This window comes from Rhinolophus sinicus, chromosome 5 (genome assembly GCF_057876585.1).
Source record: "Rhinolophus sinicus isolate RSI-liver-muscle chromosome 5, RSI-T2T, whole genome shotgun sequence".
Classification (NCBI taxonomy): Eukaryota; Metazoa; Chordata; class Mammalia; order Chiroptera; family Rhinolophidae; genus Rhinolophus; species Rhinolophus sinicus.
This window is the reverse complement of record NC_142505.1, coordinates 58,093,543-58,113,512: the sequence shown is the minus strand read 5'-3', so window position 1 is coordinate 58,113,512 and position 19,970 is coordinate 58,093,543. Positions and strand designations below refer to the sequence as shown.

At 44.6% G+C, this 19,970-nt stretch overlaps 1 protein-coding gene across 2 annotated transcripts in view; it reads left to right on the top strand.

The window, feature by feature from the left end:
- Positions 1-19,970, top strand: part of ADAMTS9 (ADAM metallopeptidase with thrombospondin type 1 motif 9) — a 161,698-nt gene that overhangs the window by 131,395 nt on the left and 10,333 nt on the right. For both annotated transcript variants that reach the window (XM_074313243.2, XM_074313242.2), the window contains 8 exons: positions 5,818-5,991; positions 10,171-10,365; positions 11,680-11,812; positions 12,019-12,113; positions 12,224-12,318; positions 12,410-12,543; positions 14,149-14,240; positions 18,495-18,599. In XM_074313243.2, coding sequence (XP_074169344.2) covers positions 5,818-5,991; positions 10,171-10,365; positions 11,680-11,812; positions 12,019-12,113; positions 12,224-12,318; positions 12,410-12,543; positions 14,149-14,240; positions 18,495-18,599 — 1,023 coding nt within the window. The remainder of the gene's footprint in view (positions 1-5,817; positions 5,992-10,170; positions 10,366-11,679; positions 11,813-12,018; positions 12,114-12,223; positions 12,319-12,409; positions 12,544-14,148; positions 14,241-18,494; positions 18,600-19,970) is intronic.

The following is a 19,970-nucleotide window of genomic DNA, read 5'->3' as shown; positions in this document are numbered from 1 at the left end:
TTAGCACAGTACCTATAGCATTGAATGCACTTGTTGAATGAATAAAATGAATGGTGGTACAAAAAGATAGTTGGAAGGAAGGGAGGGAGGGAAAATAAAGATATTAAAAAACATTGCCTGTAAATTGATGGTCTTTCTTCTTTAACTCTTTAGAATCACAGCATTCTATTATAAAATGTCTTTTAGAACAGGCAAGCAAAGTGTTTGTCCTGTAAGAACAGCTGTTTTCTTGTCACATTACCACAGACAAGCTGTGCTTAGATAAGTCTGGCCTTTGCAGAGCTGCCTACCCCATGGCTGTTTGGCCCAGTGCAGGAACTTGGGCCACTCTCATACGTATTTGGATTCTAAGAACTTTTATTGAGATCAGCTATAGAGTGATTCCCAAGTTTATCTCCTTAGCACAGAAAAGTTAGAAATGAGTAGCAGGTCCCTGGTCAGTTGGTTAAGAAGATTTTGGCAAGTGTTCAATAGGGAGGGATCAGGTTTTGATTTGTGTATAAGGGCCGGATATTAACTCTTTATTACTCAACGAGGCAATAGGGATGCAGTAGAGACTATGGAATTGCTATGGTGACATTGATTGCCTGGCGGGAGAGACTGACACAAAACAAGCAAACATGTTATATGAAACTGCCAATTGTGACAAGTGCTGTGACAGGAAAAAAACAAGGCACTGAATACAGAGACAGAGAATGACAGGCCAGTCCCATTTTCTCAAGCGTGGTCAGACGGGGAAGAGCAGAAGGAAGTGATTCCAGGTAGAAGGAAGAGGGAGGACAAAGCCCAGCGTGTTTCTGTACAAAAGCACAGCATGGCGGGGCAGAGTGACCTAGGGGACCAGGGGCCGTAAGGAGGTCAGACTGCAGGAGCCATCCGGTTATGACGTGCCCTGTAGCCAGAGCCAAAGTTTGGATTTTCTCCTAAGCAGTGCAGTAGGTTTACAAGCTCCTTCCAGCCCTGGCCTCTGTCCATTTCTGGAATCTCCATCTCAAAGAGGAGGCTCTAACATCCCCAAGCTGCTGTAGCATCCGCCCGCCCCACTTCCCCATGACCTTCACCTCCAGCCTCCATGCAGCCTGAGCCCCTCTTCCACTGCCCCTGGTTAGCTCACCTCCGCCTGCACTCCTCCTCAGCCATCACTACCTGGGCTCCCCTTTCAGCATGGTGCAAATTCCTGCCTCTTGTCTTCTTCTACTTTTACTGTCACAGTTGCAGAACTCCCTGATGTCACCTTCCCCCATCACATTCTCTGTTATGAAACCCACATCTGCTCATACAAAGCGGCCCTAACTGTTAAACCCCAGTGTCACCAGTTAGCCGGCTGTCCTGACACATAGACCCCAAGCTGGGAGAAGCAGCCACCCTAGGTGTCATAGCAGAGAGAGAAGGGGAGGAAGATGTCAGAGCTGTACCCAGTGCTTATTACAGAAATTGGCCCGTTGAAAATATTGGTTGAACGTGTGATTGACTTTAAAGTTACGAAATGTCTCCCTAGTATGGTGTCTGCCCTTTTCTCTTACAGATATAGTATTTTGGCGTAAAAGTGTCTGAGCTCGACCTACCTGACTTTACAATGAGCTTTGAGAGTAGACCCTATCGGTAATTTAAAGACTGTTTTTTCTTTTTTATTTAAAGCAGTGTTAGGTAAATTGATTTGTTATCACTGCACAAAAACCTTTGCACAACACACATAGAACACAGTGCTATCAAGTTCTCCGTTCGTCCTGTGGCTTGCCTGCACACACTAGCGAACAATGGCAGCCTGGCACAAGAACCAACAGGACACAGTCCTTCATGCGCGGAGAGATTCAACAAGCTTAAAAGGTAGAGCACACGAAGATAAAGTGATTTTCTGCCCCCCATGGTTAGGGAATCTCAAAATAGTGTCAAGTAACTTGATTATAATCTTTAAGGAAAGACAATTTCTACTCCTTGCACCAAGGATGCTTTTTAGACTGTCATCCTGTGGCTAACCGACCTGGCTAAATAAAATAGTACCTTAAAAGTTTATTTTAGGTCTTCCTCACCCTCAAATTTGGAATGTTGTCTCCCCCTTTGTTAATTTCAGCACATTTAAAGGCACACGTAGCCGGTGAGACAATGGGCAAGCTACCCACTGTAGCCCAGTGCTGTGATTATTTGCTTTCTGAATTACAGTGTGTGCTGGAATGCAAGGAAGCCGGTGGTGTGACTTATACACTTGGTATCATTTTTCCTAAAAGTTGTAATGAAATTTGAGAAAACCTTTTGGAATTAAAATGAGGTTAATTAAGCTTTCCAGCTGTTTTTCAGGACCTTCTAGATCATTTTTCAGGACAAAGGAAAGAGTCATAAATCACAAGGGGGAAGTGATATTACCAAAGGCTGATAAAATCCGATAGCGTAGGGCTGGGTTTGCTTTCTGATCACCCAGACAGCCCCCTGCTCTAGCTAGGATTTAGGACTCCAGGAGGAAAGCTGTACTAATGTGATTTCAGAGCTTCTGCTAACTAATTCCAAAGCACTGGGCAAGTCACTTATTTACTTACTTTAATTTTTCTAAAAGTTATACTCAGTTGTGGACAAAAAGGGGGCCACATACTAAACCCGACAAGCTCAGGGGAGGCCAGCATGGCAGGACCTACAAACTCAGAGACTGAAAGTAACCACATAGGAAGAGCTGAACATAGAAATCCCTAACTAAAAGCAGGTCATGGAGCGTAGTCACGTCCTAGGCTTGTAGCTTCCTTGACAAAGGTCAATCTTTACCTTGAGTCTGTCTATTGTCTTTCTGCATCTAAGATAACCTCCCTTTCAAATGTCAGAGTAATCTTATTTTCTAGACCCTTCAGGGCACAACCGTGCACCAGAGCAGGAGACCACAGAACCCCTCATTGTTATCTTGTTGCTCACATACCATCATCCCATGTGCTGTAGATGTTAATTATTAACTTGTACTCACCAATGTAAAAGAAGTATGTGTTACCCTATTTGCCTTTTTATTCAATGCCAGAGACTTCCCTGCTTTGATTTCTCCCACCCCCTTAATCTACCACCAGTGGATTTCATGTAACCCTCCTTACGTCTCCTCCTTTGATTCTAATGTATAAAATAAGCTACAAAACTCCATTCTCAGAAACATTTTCTCAATCCATTGAGATTTTCCTTCCTGGCAATTGTCTTCAGTTTGGCTCAAATAAACTCATAAAGATTCTCACAGGTTTGGACGTTGTTTTTTGTTGTTTTTTTTTTGTTTTTTTTTTCAATGAAAAAAAATTTTTTTTTAATTAGTTTCAGGTGCACAAGACAAACCAAAACTTAGACGTTTATCATTTATATCATTCACACTGTGTGAACCCCCCTCCCCCCATCCACTATCCCTTTGTACGTTCCCAAAACCTCTCACCTTCCCCTTATCCCCACCCCCCCGCCCCTCTAGCAACCCTCTGTTTTTCCTCCATGTTAGGTTTGGACGTTTTTTACGTCAACACAAAGAAAGGTTTCCCAACTCCCTTTTCCACCATTGGCAGAAGAGTTTTTATGGTAGTTAAACAGTCTTCAAAACCAAGGGAGAAACGCTTACCAAGCAGAAAGTGTTTAGTAATCCCTGCATTTCTGCTCTAAACTGTTACTTATTGACCCAGATTAAAGCCCCATGGATTAGTGAAAATGAGAGGACACTGAAGGTTTAGTCCAGGTTGGCTGCTCAACGATCATGATCTTCTCTGAGTCTCTTAAATCCTGATTTTCTAAGGAATTCCTTTTTCTAAGGGGAGTTAAGTATTTCTTCTGCATGCATCTAACCATCACAGATTAACCATTGTTGTGTTGTGTTTTGCAACATCCAGTAGCTCCCTAACTCATCTGGCATTTTTTTCAATGAAGAAACAAAAAGCATTATTACTTCATAATCATTCCCAGCATCCTCCAGGGACACAGAAAACCCCAAAACCACTGAGCCAGGATTGAGCCAGGAGCTAGCTCAGCCAGCCGCTGAAGGGGATTTGTTCCTTCATGCTCACCTCACAGTGCTTTCAGTTCATATTTGTACCCCAGAAAAATTATAAATGCATGTTCTAGATATTGAGGTTTTCTTCCAGGCAACAGAAATTTTGAGTTAAGTTTGCAAATGACAAGAGGCTACCAGGACACACTATATATATCCTTCTTCTTGAAGGAGCAAGCGGCTCTCAAAAGGCAAAGTATACCATATGACCCAGCATTTCCACTTTTGGAATACATCCCAAAAAATTCAAATCAGGTGTTAAAACTTGTACACAAATGTTCATAGCAGCAGTATTCACAATAGCCAATAGATGGAAACAACCCAAACATCTGTCAACATTTGAATAAACAAAATGTGGTTATTCATACAATGGACTATTATTCTGTCATAAAAAGGTATGAAGTACTGATAACATGCTTAACATGGAAGAACATGGAAACATCATACTAAGTGAAAGAAGCCAGTCACACAAGGACACATATTAAATAATTCCATTTATGTGAAATACCCAAAGTAGGCAAGTTCATAGAGACAGAAAGCAGATTGGTGGTTGCCACAGGCGGGAGGGTGGGGTATTGGAAGTGACTGCTTAACGGGTACAGTGTTACCTTTTGGGGTGATGAAAATATTCTGAAGAGATAGTGGCAATGATTGCACAACATTGTGAATGACTAAATTCCATTGAATTGTATACTTTAAAATGGTTAAAATGATGAATTTTATGTTATATGTATTTTATTGCCAAAAATGGAATGAAGGAAGGAAGGAAAGAAAGAAGGAAGGCAAGGGGCATATCAGGAGAGAATTTCTGAGTTAAACTGGCTCCCAACGTCAAATGGACAGCATAGAAATCATCCTAGAAGGAAACATACCAGCTGCTCTGTTTTCCTTATTTCGATCATGGGAATAAAAATATCTGTCCCTTCTACCTCACAAAGAAATGTATGACGTGGGATAAGTTACTTAGGCTCTCTTCAGCCCAAATTTCTTCATCTGAAAAATAGAAATAGCAACTGCTAAATGTCCCTACTTAGCTATCCACACCTTTAATGTCTGTCTTTGCTACTAAAACACAAGCTCCTCTCCGAGAGCAAAGACTGCGACATTCGTGTCCATTCTTGTTCCCCCAGGACCCATCACAGGGTCCTCATTAGGATCAGGGTGAATATTTGCCGAATGACCATGAGATGAGAGCAGTTCACCCTGGAGAAGAAAAGGCTGTAGGAGGTCTCAGGAAATCTCTCCTCAAGTCCCTGAAGGGGGATCATTTGTGAGAAATGAAACTTATCTTTTATGCTCCCCTAGAATCGACAGCTAGGGCAAGAGGCTGGAACCTGCAGAGATATATTTAGTTCTGTGTTATAAGATGAAATAGGTCACTTGAACAGGCCATGACTTCCCTGACTCTAGAGGTATTTAGTCACCAGTTTGAAAACCATTAGGCCATAATTTTACAAAGATTCAGTGTTTGAGTGGGTGGTTGAAGTGACCAGAGCTTCAGGTTCTTTCCAAACATGAAATTTCCTTCACTCATGATTCCATTCCAGCGTTCAGACAGCCACTTATTGAATGTTTTTCACTAAGCCAGGATAGTGTTGTAGGTAACGGGGATAAAATCATGAGTTCTCTGATAACCCCTGCCCTCAGAGATCTCACAGTCTTACAGGGTATATAGACAGGAAAACAGATAATTACAGTAACATGATAGTCTTCTCTATGTAATAGACAGCATATATTATATACATATTTATATGTAATAATAACAGGATATTATTATTATTACCCTGTTTTTCTCCCATACCAACACTTGCTTTGTCCGTCTTTGACAGTGCACCAAGACCTGTGGTGAAGGCTCCAGGTACCGCAGGGTGGTATGTGTGGATGAGGGCAAGGGAGACGAGGTTCACGGCATGCATTGCGACATCAGCACGCGGCCTGCGGACAGTGAGAGCTGTAGTTTGCAGCCCTGCGAGTATGTCTGGATCACAGGAGAATGGTCGGAGGTACGTCCTGGGATTCCGTTACCACCTTCTGGTCAACAGTGATCTGAGGGGAAGAGAGTGATGCGGGCAGGAAAGTGGGAGACTCAGAACCCCCTGCCAGTTCTGCCACTGAGAACTGGGAATTCCCAGACAAGTCCCTCAGCCTTCTTGGGCCAGAGTTCCACCTGTGCATATTGGGGAATGGGGGTGGCATGAGGTGGTCTCTGAGCTCCCCTCAACTCTTCCTTCTGTGATTCACCTTGAGAGCCCATTGGTATGATTAGGAAGAGATTATTACAGGGGCTTCAAGTTCATAAGATGCCTGTCAGTGCCTGAAAAAAGTTAAGGATAAGAGAATGTCTTAGTGTCAGGGAGACAATAGGGAAGGGTGGAGACTATGACAAACTAGCACATGATGTGTAAAGGGAACAGGCTCTCTTCACTCTGGCAGAGGCCATGCAGAAATGCGAGTCTGGTCTTATCAAACCTGATTTTTCAAGAGAGGACAAAAATATGGATTTTTCTGTGAGATCTCCTAATTTTAAAATATGGACTTAAATTATATGTTTAAAACATTGTATGGGGCACACCAAACACATGCGTGGGCCAGGTATGGGTTACCCATTTAACAACCTCTAATCTCGGAGTGGCTGGTTGGCTCAGTTAGTTAGAGCGTGTTGCTAATAACATCAAGGTTGCCAGCTGGATCCCCGCATGGGCCACTGTGAGCTGCGCCCTCCTTAAAAACAAACAAATAAACAACAAAAAAAACCTCTGATCCAGAGGAAGAAAATAATTTTCCATAAAATCCAAGGAATCTCAAGTATCTATGTTTTCTTATCTCCTCCTGCATACAGTGCCTATCTGGACACTTTGTATTATTAATCAGCCAGTACTAATAATAGCATGATTCTAATATTTTCAAACCTCATGATATTTTCAAATACTGAAAGATCTATGACATCAAAACCAGTTATACTTTTCCTAGAAGAATTTAGAGATGTGAAAGGAAAGTATCTGGGCTCATAGCAAAGGTGTTTGCTGTCACTGGAGTCTCTTCGAGTTTGACAGGGCAGCAGTTTCACGTTTAGTGGGATGAGTATTCGCATTTAGATGATATGTGTGTTGAGTGTTGAATTGTTTCTGTGCTAAAGGTGGTCCTAAAGTCTTTCTAACTATGTCTCTCCATCGTTCTCTCCACTCCAGTGATTCTGTCTCCCCTCCCTGCCAGGGGATATTTGGCAATGTCTGGAGACATTGTTGGTTGTCACAACTGGGGGAAGTGGAATGCGCCTGGCATCTAGTGGGTAGAGGCCAGGGGTGCTGTGAAACTCCTATCGTGCACAGAGCAGCCCCGCCCCATCCCCTTGGGCAGTTCTGGTGTGTTATCAGTCTGCTGAAAAAGCTTTGGTGTCTTTCTAAGACTTGAGTCATGTTACTCCTGTAATCTTAACCCCTAAAAGATGAGATTGGAAAAAGATTTTTTTAAAAAGCCTTCCACACTTCTGCAAATTCTCAGATATATCATAGATTGGAGAAATCTGCACATGTACAGGTAAAGTTTAGCGGGTTGGAGATAGGACTTCACACAGATACAAGGAGCATGGGGAAGAGACCCTATAAAGGGCAGTAATGCCAAAGAGGTGGGATCAGAATTCCCTCTAGAAAAGCTACTAGTAAAATGCAAGAGCCACAGCAAGACGTGTCTTCTCTCTGAGAGCCCTATGACCTGGGGAATTGTTGGCGCTCTTCTCTACGCTCTGCCCCACCTGAATCTGAGGCAGCCCGGCCAGATCGGAAAGGCGGAGTTCTGTTACTCCTGGCTGATGCATTTCCCTGGCCTGAAGTGTATCACTGATACAAGGAGCCCACATTCTTTTTCTTCGTATTATTATTAATTTCAGGTGTGCAAAGCAATGTACTAGTTCGACATTTACACCCCTCACAAAGTGACAACACTCCCCCAATCTACTATATCGTATACAACTGTTACAATACCATTGACTATATTCCCAGTGTTGTACTTTACATCCCGTGGGGTTGGGGGGATGGGGGAATACACACACACACACACACACACATAATTACAGTTGACATTCAACATTGTTCTACTTCAGCCTCAGGTGTATAGCACAGAGGTCAGGCATCCTCGCAGTTTATGAAGCGATCCCCCGATAAGTCTAGTACCCATGTGGCACCCTACATAGTCTTTACAACATTATTGACTATATTGCCCATACTGTATTTCACATTCCCGTGACTATTTTATGACTACTAATTTGTACTTTCTAATCCCTTCATCTTTTCCTCCATCCCTAGCCCCTCCTATCTAGCAACCATAAGTTTTTTTCTCTATATTTCTGAGTCTCTTTCTGTTTTGTTTGCAAGGAGCCTACATTCTTATTGTTTCATTTTGCTTTGCTGTTATTTTCAAATTAGAAAAGTAATCCACATACATAATGAAAAAAAAGCCCCACCTCACTCCACTCTCCCCTTGTGGCAGATGAGCCCCCTCCATTTCAAAACTCTGGTCTGCAATGGAGTTAGGAAGCCGGAGGCAGTCAACATCTTAATGATGCTCTGAATAGCTCCTTAAGAGAATGCTTTCTTTCTAGATTATTCTCAGAGATGCAGAGGCCTCTTACTAAAACCTGACCATACTTGGGGTTCAGCTCCCTCAGCAAATGCCTGTCTCCTACTGTGTCCCCATGTAAACTGCCACCGGGCTGCTTTTGCTTCTGCTTTGTCGGGGTAAAGTTCTCGGTACCTGCCTTCTCAGACAGATAGCCTTGTTTCAGTTCATACGAACTGAGCTCCGTGCACACAGGCACTGGGATAGACACACTGAAAAACCCACAGCTTGGACAGAGCATTTGTTAGCGATCTGTCCACACACGAAACACCCCAGACTGGCCTAGTATTCCCATGGCCCAGCTCCAACTGGGGCTTCGGGCATTTGAACAGCGGCAGCCAAAGAAGGAAGAAACATACCCAGAGCATTTCCAGGTCTTGAGCCAACTGGAGGGGAAGGACCGGGAACGCTCTGCATGCCTCTGGCCGGGCTTCTTCAAGAAGAGCCTTCTCCTTGGAAATGTTACAGGAAAGGAATGCCACGTGGCTTAAAGTAACAGCTCAAGAGACATTAGGAAAGAGTGGCACTGTGGCCTATAAGAGAGAATAAGAACTGATGGAAGCTTTGGTCCTTCACCCCAGAAAAGGCATAACATGCCACATGCTACATACTCTTTCCAGGGCTTCACCTGGCCTGCCTCAAAGAGCTTCTTGTCACCAGAGTCCTGATACTCTGCCTTAATTTTGTATAGCACTTTCACAGGCGATGGTCCGTATTGGAGGGCTTTGACTGAAAATATCAAAACTAAATTCATTGTAATTCATACTTATTTTTAAATAATCTATCATATAAAATATTTAGCTGAGGAGGTTGAACAGATTATAAAATAAATAACTAATTAGATATCCCATCACAGAAGGGAGCTGGGGCACTAGTAAGGTATTTTTTTCCTTCTCCTTTTCTGTATCGTCTGGGTATTTTTAAATGCCATTCTAATTATGGCAAAATGGTTAAACGACTGCATCATTTAGAAGAGAGAGAGGAGCAGAAAGGTAACATTTCAGTCAAGATATATAGCCGGGGAGGTAGAAGAGAGAAGGAACGTAGGTGGGGGTCAGATAGAAAGCACAGCACATTGGGTAGGAAAGGACAAGTGTCCCAGAGTCCCCGTTGGGCTCAGTGCTTGGATTCCACACTCAGCTCAGGTGGGCTCTGGCCCTTCCTCCATCCCACTTGGTCACTTCTCTGATGTGGTCCATGTAGTTTTGGAAAAGTGTGATTTGTCAGCCAGTGTGTGGGCTGTGGAGGCTGTAAATTGAACCAATGACAGCTGGAGCTTCTCCTCCCTGTGTCTCCCCTTGAAGCCAGAGAAGGGGCTACTGGCTCCCCCACCCACAGTGGGGGCCATGGAGAGGTAGTGGGGGCACTAGATCCAGAAGGCATTGTACAGGGTTTTATGTCTCCTGTGTGTTGGGGGCTGCTCGAAATGCATAAATAAGCTGATAAAGTAAGAACTTTCTGCAGCGTTGTCACAGGGTCAGCCTGCAAAGTGGAGGTCAGGGGTCTGCTGTGGGCGGGCTGCCCCCAGGCACTACTCCAGCCTCTCCTCTCAACCCCTCTCTCCTCAGTGCTCAGTCACCTGCGGAAAGGGCTACAAACAAAGACTTGTCTCCTGTAGCGAGATTTATACCGGGAAGGAGAATTATGAGTACAGCTACCAAACCATCATCAACTGCCCGGGCACACAGCCCCCCAGCGTCCACCCCTGCTACCTGAGGGAGTGCCCTGTCTCGGCCGCCTGGAGAGTGGGCAACTGGGGTAGTGTAAGTAGATGACTGAGTTATCAAATCCGAAACCTTTTGGATCTATAACCCCATCTTAAACATGTCCTGCCTGATGTATCTTAAGTCATTCTCCTTCTAAGAGAGAGCCTGGTAAAATCAGCAGTTAGCATCTTGAAATAGGCTCATGGGAACAGAAGATTTCCTTCTTGTCTGGCAATGTGGCTGACCAAGTGCTTAGCGCATGGGCTCTGAAGCCACGCAGCCTCCCTCTGATTCCTTGTTCTGCCACTTCGCAGTTGAATGACTTTGGACAAGGTGCAAAACCTCTTGTGTCTCAGTTTCCTCATCTGCAAAACGGATGGTGGTAAAGATGAAATGAGTTAACATAGAAAAAGCACTTAGGTTATATGGCACATTTTAAGTTACATATATTTTGCCACAATTTAAAATTATTAATAAAAAGCACCTAGAACTTTGTCACTTAATTAGAGTTACAGAACTGTTAGTTGTTGCTTCTGTTGCTAAGAAGCCTGTATGTTCTAGTCCTTCTACACTGGGAATTCTTTGTTACATTCGGGGTTCAAGTGAGAATATTTTAAACTGGGACTGCCCTGGAAAATGGCCACCGCCCTCTGGCTCCTGCCCGCCCAGTGCTGCAGAGTCATCAGGAAAAAGTAGAGGACCAGTTGAAAGTGGTTAGGGTTTGAATCCTGGCTCCACCATGACCTTGAACAAGTTTCTTAACATTTGAGCCCTAATCTCCCCTCTGTAAAAATAGAATAATGGAAATGCTGTCTCATAGTTATATATACATATGTATATACAGAGAATGCCAAAAAAGTATACTCACATTTTAAGAAAGGAAAACTGTATTAATTGTAATACTCAATATATACTGATAACAAAAGATGAATACAAGTCACGTTTGACCTCTGCAATTACAAGAAGTGCTCAAAGTGGTTACCACCAGCATCCAGACACTTCTGATTACGGCGAACTACTGCTTGAGCAGCGTTGACCACAATGTCCCCTTGTATACATTTTTTTGGCACACCCAACATGTATGTGTGTATGTATATATATTCACACATGTATTCATATCTATGAATACATATGTAAGTATGTACACTGTATGTATGTGGGTAGGTATAAATGTGTGTGTGTGTGTGTATATATATATACATACATACGTGTCCATAGTACGTGCTCAGTATGCTAGCTATTTGTTTCAGCAGCCTAAGGTCTGAAGTGACACCCTGTACGTGCCGTCAGGCCCTGGACACCACTCCACTAGAAGCGCATGCCCCCTGAGTTTGGTAGCCCCCTCGCTGACTCTGCTCTCCTTATACGTAGTGCTCAGTGTCCTGTGGTGTTGGAGTGATGCACAGATCTGTGCAGTGTTTAACCAATGAGGACCAGCCCAGCCATTTATGTCCTGCTGATTTGAAGCCAGAAGAAAGAAAAACGTGCCATAATATATATAACTGTAAGTGAAACCATCTTTTGGGAGCATGAAGAACAGGGTATCTCCATTCCTTTGTTGGCCTGCCTATTTTAGAGATATATAATTTATTTTAAAGAAATTGTCCCCTTTGCTGAAAAGCTTTAGTGTGAACAGTTTAATTCCCTTCATAAGGAGATATGACACATCTTAGAGCATCACATCTCATTTTTGCATTTCATGTTTTCTAGGTGAGTTACCCCAGAACTGCAAGGAGGTAAAAAACCTAAATGGTGCCAATGAAGATGGTGAATATTTCCTGATTGTCAAAGGAAAGCTCCTGAAGGTGAACATCAGATATCAGTCCTTATTTTGAAAATGTTTTTGGAGTGAGTGACGTTGGCTCTCATCATTTCTGAGCCACCCTCCATGTGTTACTTCTGGTCTGCCTTTCAGATATTCTGTGCGGGGATGCAGTCTGACCACCCCAAAGAGTACGTGACACTGGCCCATGGTGACTCTGAGAATTTCTCCGAGGTTTATGGGTACAGGTAGGACAACTCAGGCTCAAAGAGCCCAGGTGCCTGGACATCCCTAGAAATCCCTTCCCATCCTTACCAAAACATTCTCTCTGGAATGTAGGTTGCATAACCCAACCGAATGTCCCTACAACGGGAGCCGACGTGATGACTGCCAGTGTCGGAAGGACTACACAGCAGCTGGGTTTTCCAGCTTCCAGAAAATCAGAATAGACCTGACCACCATGCAGATAATAAGTAAGTTCAGTGGGATGTCCTACGGGAATGGATTTGTTAGTCCCCACTCCGTCAGCAGATACATTGGCCTGGGGATGCAGAGAGGAAGGAGACCAATTGCATCCGAGCTGCCTGAGGGTGGTGCTGCTCCTTTTACTTCGCTGTTGTGCCCCCTGGAAAGTGCCTGGCACAGGGAGGCATTCCATCAGACTTATGATGAATGAATGGAGTAGATGGAAGTATATTAAAGGGGCACCATTACGGCAGGGAAATCAGAGCAGCATCCCCAAAATATAAGAACTTGAGGTCAAGTAGTAGTTAGCTAGGCACAGGGTATCTGTGTGGACATAGCAAGGGTGGTAGCAGAAGTTTTTAAGGGGGGAAAAATAGGAGGTACAAACCCCAAAGCTAAGAGATTCATGTGGCAGCACCCCCCCACCCACCCACTCCCACCAGCACAATGTATACACACACACAGGTGAAAACCTAATTTTATCTGATTGTTGATTTACACAAGAAAAATGGAGCACAGAATTACCTTTAGAAAACTAGCCTGCGCGTGGGCTATTATTCTCTGGCCAACACTGCATTTTTGTTCCGGACATTAATCATAGGAGTGGTAAAGACAGCTCAGATATCCAAACACGTTCCTTTGACTAGAGAAAAAACAGAAATAATGAATAATTAATTTTTCCTCATTAATGTTGTACCCATAATATTACATTGCTTTCCTCTTGAGGTACATTAAACTTGATTTACAGCAAGATATTTTTAATCGCTTTCAGCTAGGCCAATTAGGGCTAAAGGCAGAGGGACCACAGTTTCTCGCTGAGAAACCTCCTGATGCCCCTGCCAAGCCAAGACCCAGGGCTTCTGCCTGCCGAAGCCGCGAGGGCCCCTTTCCCTGCAGGACCAGGGACTCCGATTCCCCTCCCACCAGCATGTGCTCTACTGAACAGAGATTCGGGCCTTCTCCTGCTCTCAGCTTACCTCCTGTTCCACCTTCCCCATTTGTAGCGCTGGTCTTGGGAGCTACAAGAGGGTTAAAAACAAGAGCATTGTTTTTATTTATTTTTTTAAACTACAACTGAGCCCCAAACTTGAGAAACTGCCATTAATACTTTCAAGATGTGGGGTCTAATTGCTCCACATTTTGGCAATAATGGTGCCTAGGCCACGGGAGGACAGATGAAGCCTCAGGGAATAACTCCAGAATAGCTGGAAACGCTTTTCTGGCTTATTTCCCTGGTGCTGAAGCCTCGGAGGCCGTACACAGGCGGTTACACTGCTTAAGCGATGTGGTACTTATTTATAAAGGAATCAGTTCCAAAGTCATCCCGAACCCCCTTTTTGGCTTCCATACTATGAGGAGACAGTCGGGGCTAATAAAACCCAGGGAACGAGGCTCTTGGAACCTCAAAAATAATGAGGGAAAAGCCAGTGCCCATCTGGACCCATTTGCTCACTAATCATACTTTGGATGTTTTTTCTCTCCCACTCCCTCTTATTATTTCTGTTATTATTATTCTTCCCTTCTCTCTCCTTGTTAATATCCTGTCCCTTCCTTACCTTTTTCTCTCACTCTCACCTCTGCTCTCCCTTTAACCCTTCTCCAAAACCCCACAGCTACGGACTTACAGTTTGCGAGGACAAGCGAAGGGCATTCTGTGCCTTTTGCCACCGCTGGGGACTGCTACAGTGCCACCAAGTGCCCACAGGTATGTGCTGGGAGCCATCCCCCTTCCCAGGGATCCAAATCCCAGCCTGTCCTCAGGGACCCTTGGCTGTATCTGTTTCTGGGAATCTCATTAGAACGAATGGCTGCTCTGGGAGGCAGCTCTGCATCAGGAGCCCCACAGATGCTCACAGCTTCTAATCTAGTAATGCCACTATTCGGAGTGTTTCCTAAGGAAATAATCATAGCTACATTCCAAACTGCTGCTGCATTCAGCAAAATGCATCTATTATAATGGTAGAAATTTAGAAACAAATTAGATGTTGAATAGCAAGGGCTTGGTTAAGCAAACGATGATGGTTTAATAAAATGGATATAATGCAGTCAGTGAAGTGCTGGTAAATGGTTAATGACTGGCTCTCCAAGAAAAAGAAAAAGAAAGCTCTGCTTTGTAAAAGCATTTACTGATTCTGATTTCTGTAGTGTAAATATCCTACTCCCACTACCATGACTGATTTCAAGCCATCAACATTAAGTCACTAAAGTGAGAGTTGGGGAGAGAGACACAGTCAGCCCTCAAAAGCCAGTACAAAAGGACTGCGACACACCACTGTCAGTCATTAAAAACCCTGACTATCCCATGATATAGGAAAACTGTTACCCCTACTTCAGATGTCTAAAATGTGCAGTGTTCAGACCAAGAGTTGCAAGTTTATCATCTTCTACTGGATTTGCTTTTCAGCAGTGCAACCTCACTGCCCATTCTGCAGTTCCACACTTTCTTGCCTCTTTAGACGTGTGGCAAGTTTCAACTTGGCATTCCAAAACATGCTGTAGGAATCAACCTGGGCTAATTTGATAAAGCAGGCATCAGTCTTTGCAAGACGCTTCCACAATGAGAAGGAAAGACAAACGTAATTCATTAGGTAATTCAGGATAGGGGAACTTGGCCCCAGTTTTTACTTTGGTTCGCTTGAGCTTTTCACAAAGCTCTTGTTGAACTGTGTATCAGAACTTTCCCACTTGGCCTGTGCACCTTCGAATGTCTGAGCTTTGGGACTGGGTGATGCGTTCCAAATCCCAGGATGGGTTTATACCCAACCACAGGGATCATCCAGAGACAAACACATCTGAATTTTCTTGTATGGAAGTGTTTTCTCAGCCCCAAGCTTTAGAAAGCATCACTAAACATCTTAGAGACGTGAAAAGGAAGCTCTCAGGGGAGAAAGAAAATAAACAAAGGATATAATGGTACAAAGGGCCTCCTACATTACCCAGGAATTGAAAACTTTTGAAGTGCAGTTTCTTTAGAGCAGTTGAGGACTTCAAACACCCCATGGTATGGGTTGCATTTTAACAGCTGATAGATTGGCCCTGTCCTGCCTTTTCCAAATGTCTCAGGGTTTTCTTGTCTCTGTATGCGCATCTTTGGGGAAGCTTAAGTAAATGAAAGTTAATTTGCATTCATTTATTTTAATAACTCGGAGACAGATGAACTGATTGACTTGCTAACTCCTGATACTGAAGCAATTGCTAAGTGAGAAAACCCAAACCCAGTGAGGGGTTAATTTGTATTGTTTGCCAGCCCAGTCTGCAAACCCTATTGGATATTTCCAGAATTCTATTCCTTAGACGTTTAGTGAGCACCAACTCATTGATGAAAGACTTGAGTTTTTCAAATCGGTTTTCCAGGAGAGGTCTGTGGAGAGCAGGGTTGTGCGTGCTGCTCTGGAGCGGATGGCTCATCCTCTGACCTGCAGATGGCACAGAAGTTGAAGCAGAGGGTGCTCTGTGTGGCAGTCTGCTTCTTGCTGCCTCCTGCCCATCCGCTGTGGTTGCTTTGGGGATTTCTTTATCAGGAAGGGTGGGTTCCCCAAGTGAAGATGTAACCAGAATATCTCTTTTTTAATTCTGATCCCAGTCGATGCAGCATAATTATTATCGCTGCTGGTATTAGTAGTATTTATTGAGTGCCTACTAGGCTTTAGCGTAGCATTTAATCCCCGCGCATCCTAGGAGAATGCCCCCTTTTTACAGATGAGGACACTGAGGTGTAGACAGGTTGGGTAACTTTCCCGACCTACACAACTGGTGCCCATTAGAGGCCAGGTGTGATCGCAGGTGTGTCTGAATCCAAATCCATGATGCCAGACTCCTTTCCAGGCAAGATTTCTGCAGCGTTCACTCTTGTCCGAGCAGAGAACAAAAATCTCTCTCTGTTTAAGGCACATGTTTCACAAACCCTTCTGAGGCATCTAGTGTGTGCATGACTCTTAGTTACTTTTTCTCTTTTAAACCAGCTACAGAAGATAAACTAAAAACTCTCATGCCCTTTAGACACTGAAGATAAAGCTTTTAGGGGCAAAGATGTCCCAGACCAAAGCTAAAAGGACATTAGGTCTTTACTCCTCTGGCAGCACTCAATGGTTAAGAGTGCTGGTTATCAGCTAGGATGCTTGCTGAAAATGCAGATCTCCGAACCAGAAAAGGAGGAAAGAGAACGAGGAGGAACATGTGTTGCATCAGGTTTATCACCCCCTCTCAGAGGGCAGATCTAGCTACCCGAATGGAAGGAGTATGCTCAGATACTGGGGGACGTTCTCAGGCTAGTCGCCAGGTCAGCAGCCTGGACCTTTGACATGGAAGCAGATCAAGGCTACCTTCTGCTGCACAAGTGGACACAGGCAGTCTGCCTAGGATGCAGGGTGGGAGGGAGAAATGAGAGGGGGGTCTTTGGCAGCAGTGTGGTGTGGGTACTATGAACAGGTGTGGACGCCCTCCTCAGGTCGGGAACGATAAGAAAATGGCCAGGTGGGATAATGCAGCAGCAAAAGTCAGTGTCTGAGCAGGCCAGGCAAGGAGAGCTTTGTGCCTCAGCGCAGCCACTGGCAGGGACACCTCCATACTGAGGCTGTTTGACTTAACAACCATTAACATCACTATAGTGCTGTCGTAAAATACTTTCCAAAACACATTTTTAAAACGTTTTTCAGCTATTCTCTACCAAGTAATGAGTTAGGTACATTATACCTTCTATCTAACCCTTCTTATTCACAGGTCTGGAAAAGTTAATTTGTGCATTGGGACCCACAAAAGAAGGCTGCCCCCATGGCCTTGCCCTTGTCACAAATCTAAACCTAATTCAGCCTGAACTTAGGGAAACACCTTAGGGAAACCTGTCAAGAAAGCCTAACACACCAATCACAATCCTCCAACTCAGGATTTAGCTAGCTTACCTCACCCTAGAAAACAGGACAGTTATTACCTCCCACTTTACAGATGGGCAAACTGAGGTTCTGAGAGGCTAAAAACTATCCGGGTCTCATTGCTGGTAAAAGAGCTGAATTTACCCTTATGCTGACTGGCTGTGAATCTCCACCTCAGACCCCCTCCTTGCTTTACTAAAGATTGTTTTGACAAAGCACTGGATTGTAATGTTCAGAGAGGAAGCATTCACCCTGAGGGTGTTGGGGAGGAACATTTTTAACTCTGAAACTACTCATTGTGGAGTAGGAAACCTCAAGAAGAAAAGAAATATTTCAGGTGGCTTGGCAGAATCATTTTTGAAAGAGAAAGTGAGAAAACAGGTACAGATGCAGAAAACAGAGAATCTCTGCTGCACCCTCTCCTTAGAAATACATATCAAAAACCCAGGCCACGTTTCGAATGGAACCCTGGAGCGGCCTGGGAGCTGTGGGTTGCCTTGGCCCAGCAGAGGCTGCCATGGTCCCCGGTGGTCTGGAGCAGGCCACGCGCGCCCCCTGCTGGCCGTCCCGGAGACCGCGCCTCTCCTTTGAAGTCCCGCCCCGCTGTGCTTAGTACGCTGAGTGCTCAGTGCCGCGGGGAGCTGAAGCCCAGGAAGCTTTGGCATCGAGATCTTGTTAGAAAAATTACACTGTAGCATTTTGTTCCTGAAGGAATCTGATAATCATGAGCAACATCAGAATTGCTATGTTAGGCAGGAAGAATGGTGGTGGGTGAGAGGACTTGGAAGACAGAAAAATGTGAGTTGGACTCTTACTGTATCCTGGAGAAGTTAACCACCTCAGCGGGGCCTCAGTTTCCCCATCTGTAAAGAAACCCCCTTTCGTAGAGCTCTTGTGAAGGTGCATGAGATGATGCTTGTAAAGTGCCTGGCCCAGACCAACCCCCCCCCCCCCAAAAAAAAAAAAAACCCTCAATTAGTAATATCGTTATTAATTACTATCCTCCTCCTTTCCAAGTTACTGTTTATTTGTGTGGCCTTCGCTTTGCACGTCACGTGGACTAAAACTTTTTTGTTTGGTATTTATTCCAGGGTCGTTTTAGCATCAACCTTTATGGAACTGGCCTTTCTTTAACTGACTCTGCCAGATGGATATCACAAGGGAACTATGCCGTCTCTGACATTAAGAAATCACCGGTAAGGTTACCAATTACTTAGAGGATGAGGTTTTTCACTTTCTTCCTTCTTTCTTTCCTCTCTTCCTCCACTCCCTCCCTCTGTGGTGGTGGTTCTAAACAAAGGAACAAATACACTTTCCCATTTCCTCAAACCGTTTTGCAAAGTGTCAGAAGATTCAGGAAATAAATCGAAAGTGAAGTGTGTATAGGTGAGTGGAGGGAAGAGAGCCTTGCTTCACTCCTAGTGAATTCTTCCTCGCTATGGGAGCCTGTGAACCATACAAGTAATTAAAAGGATGCCTAACCAGGAAGCTGAAAGCAGTAAGAAGCCACTAAGCGAGTGTGTGTCTCAGGCATCTTGCAATTAACCAACATGAGTGTCATGGAGGGCGACCTGCGGGGTCTCTGCTCCCGCTCCCCATACAAGAACGCAGGATATGGTGAGGCCAAAAAGGAACACCCACGGAGCCATAGGTAGGGGAGTCATACCACTATATTCTCTCTGGCGGCACTATACTCTCACTGGAGGCTGGATCCACACTGTCCGCAAACCGCCATCCACACTTGCCAGCCCAGCCACCATCTTCTTGCTAGCCCCCATTCTTCCTCTTCTCTGCTAGCACAGCCACAGCAGTTATATTAGTGGCCAATGGCTCACTGGTTACAGCTGACAGCCAACTAGCCACAGCTGATGGCCATGCAATCACAGTTGATGGCCATTTACTACCTGAGCCAGCACCTGTCTATGTGAGGCCAAGAGCCTGGAAACTTCTTTCTGGGGCTCTGCCCCCACAATGAGATTCACTTTTGTGAGCTTAGGGAAAATTATGTTTGTTTAAGAAAAATGGAAGTACAAACGGAGATAACTTATCAGGTGAAGTCTCTGGAGAGTTCGAGAAACACTCACAGGTTCTACAGTAATTAATTTTTCATGCTCTAAAATCTTGCTACTCAAGGTGTGGTCCATTGTAGACCATCAGAATCACCTGGGAGCTTGTTGAAAAATTAGCTTCTGGGCCCCAGAGCTACTGAGTCCGCTTCTGCAGCTGAACAGGGTCCCCTGGTGGTTCATAAGCACAGGACAGCTTGAGAAGCCCTGGTGTCAGCCTGGGGGTACATGAGAGTCACCTAGGACAGTTCAAAGTGCCTGTTCCCAGGCCCCTCCCAAAGTCATGGAATGGGAGTCTCTGAAGCAGGGAGAGAACTTGGAATTCCCCAGGTGATCCTAATGTATAATAATCAAGGCAGAAACCACTGCCCTTCCCAGCCTTCCCTCAGAAATGCTGAGAATGTGGGGCAGGAACCCGACCTGTGGACAAGTGGGAAACTTACCAATCCCACTTCAACCATGACCCATGCCTCGGGTCTCCTCAGAAATGTGAGTAGGAGA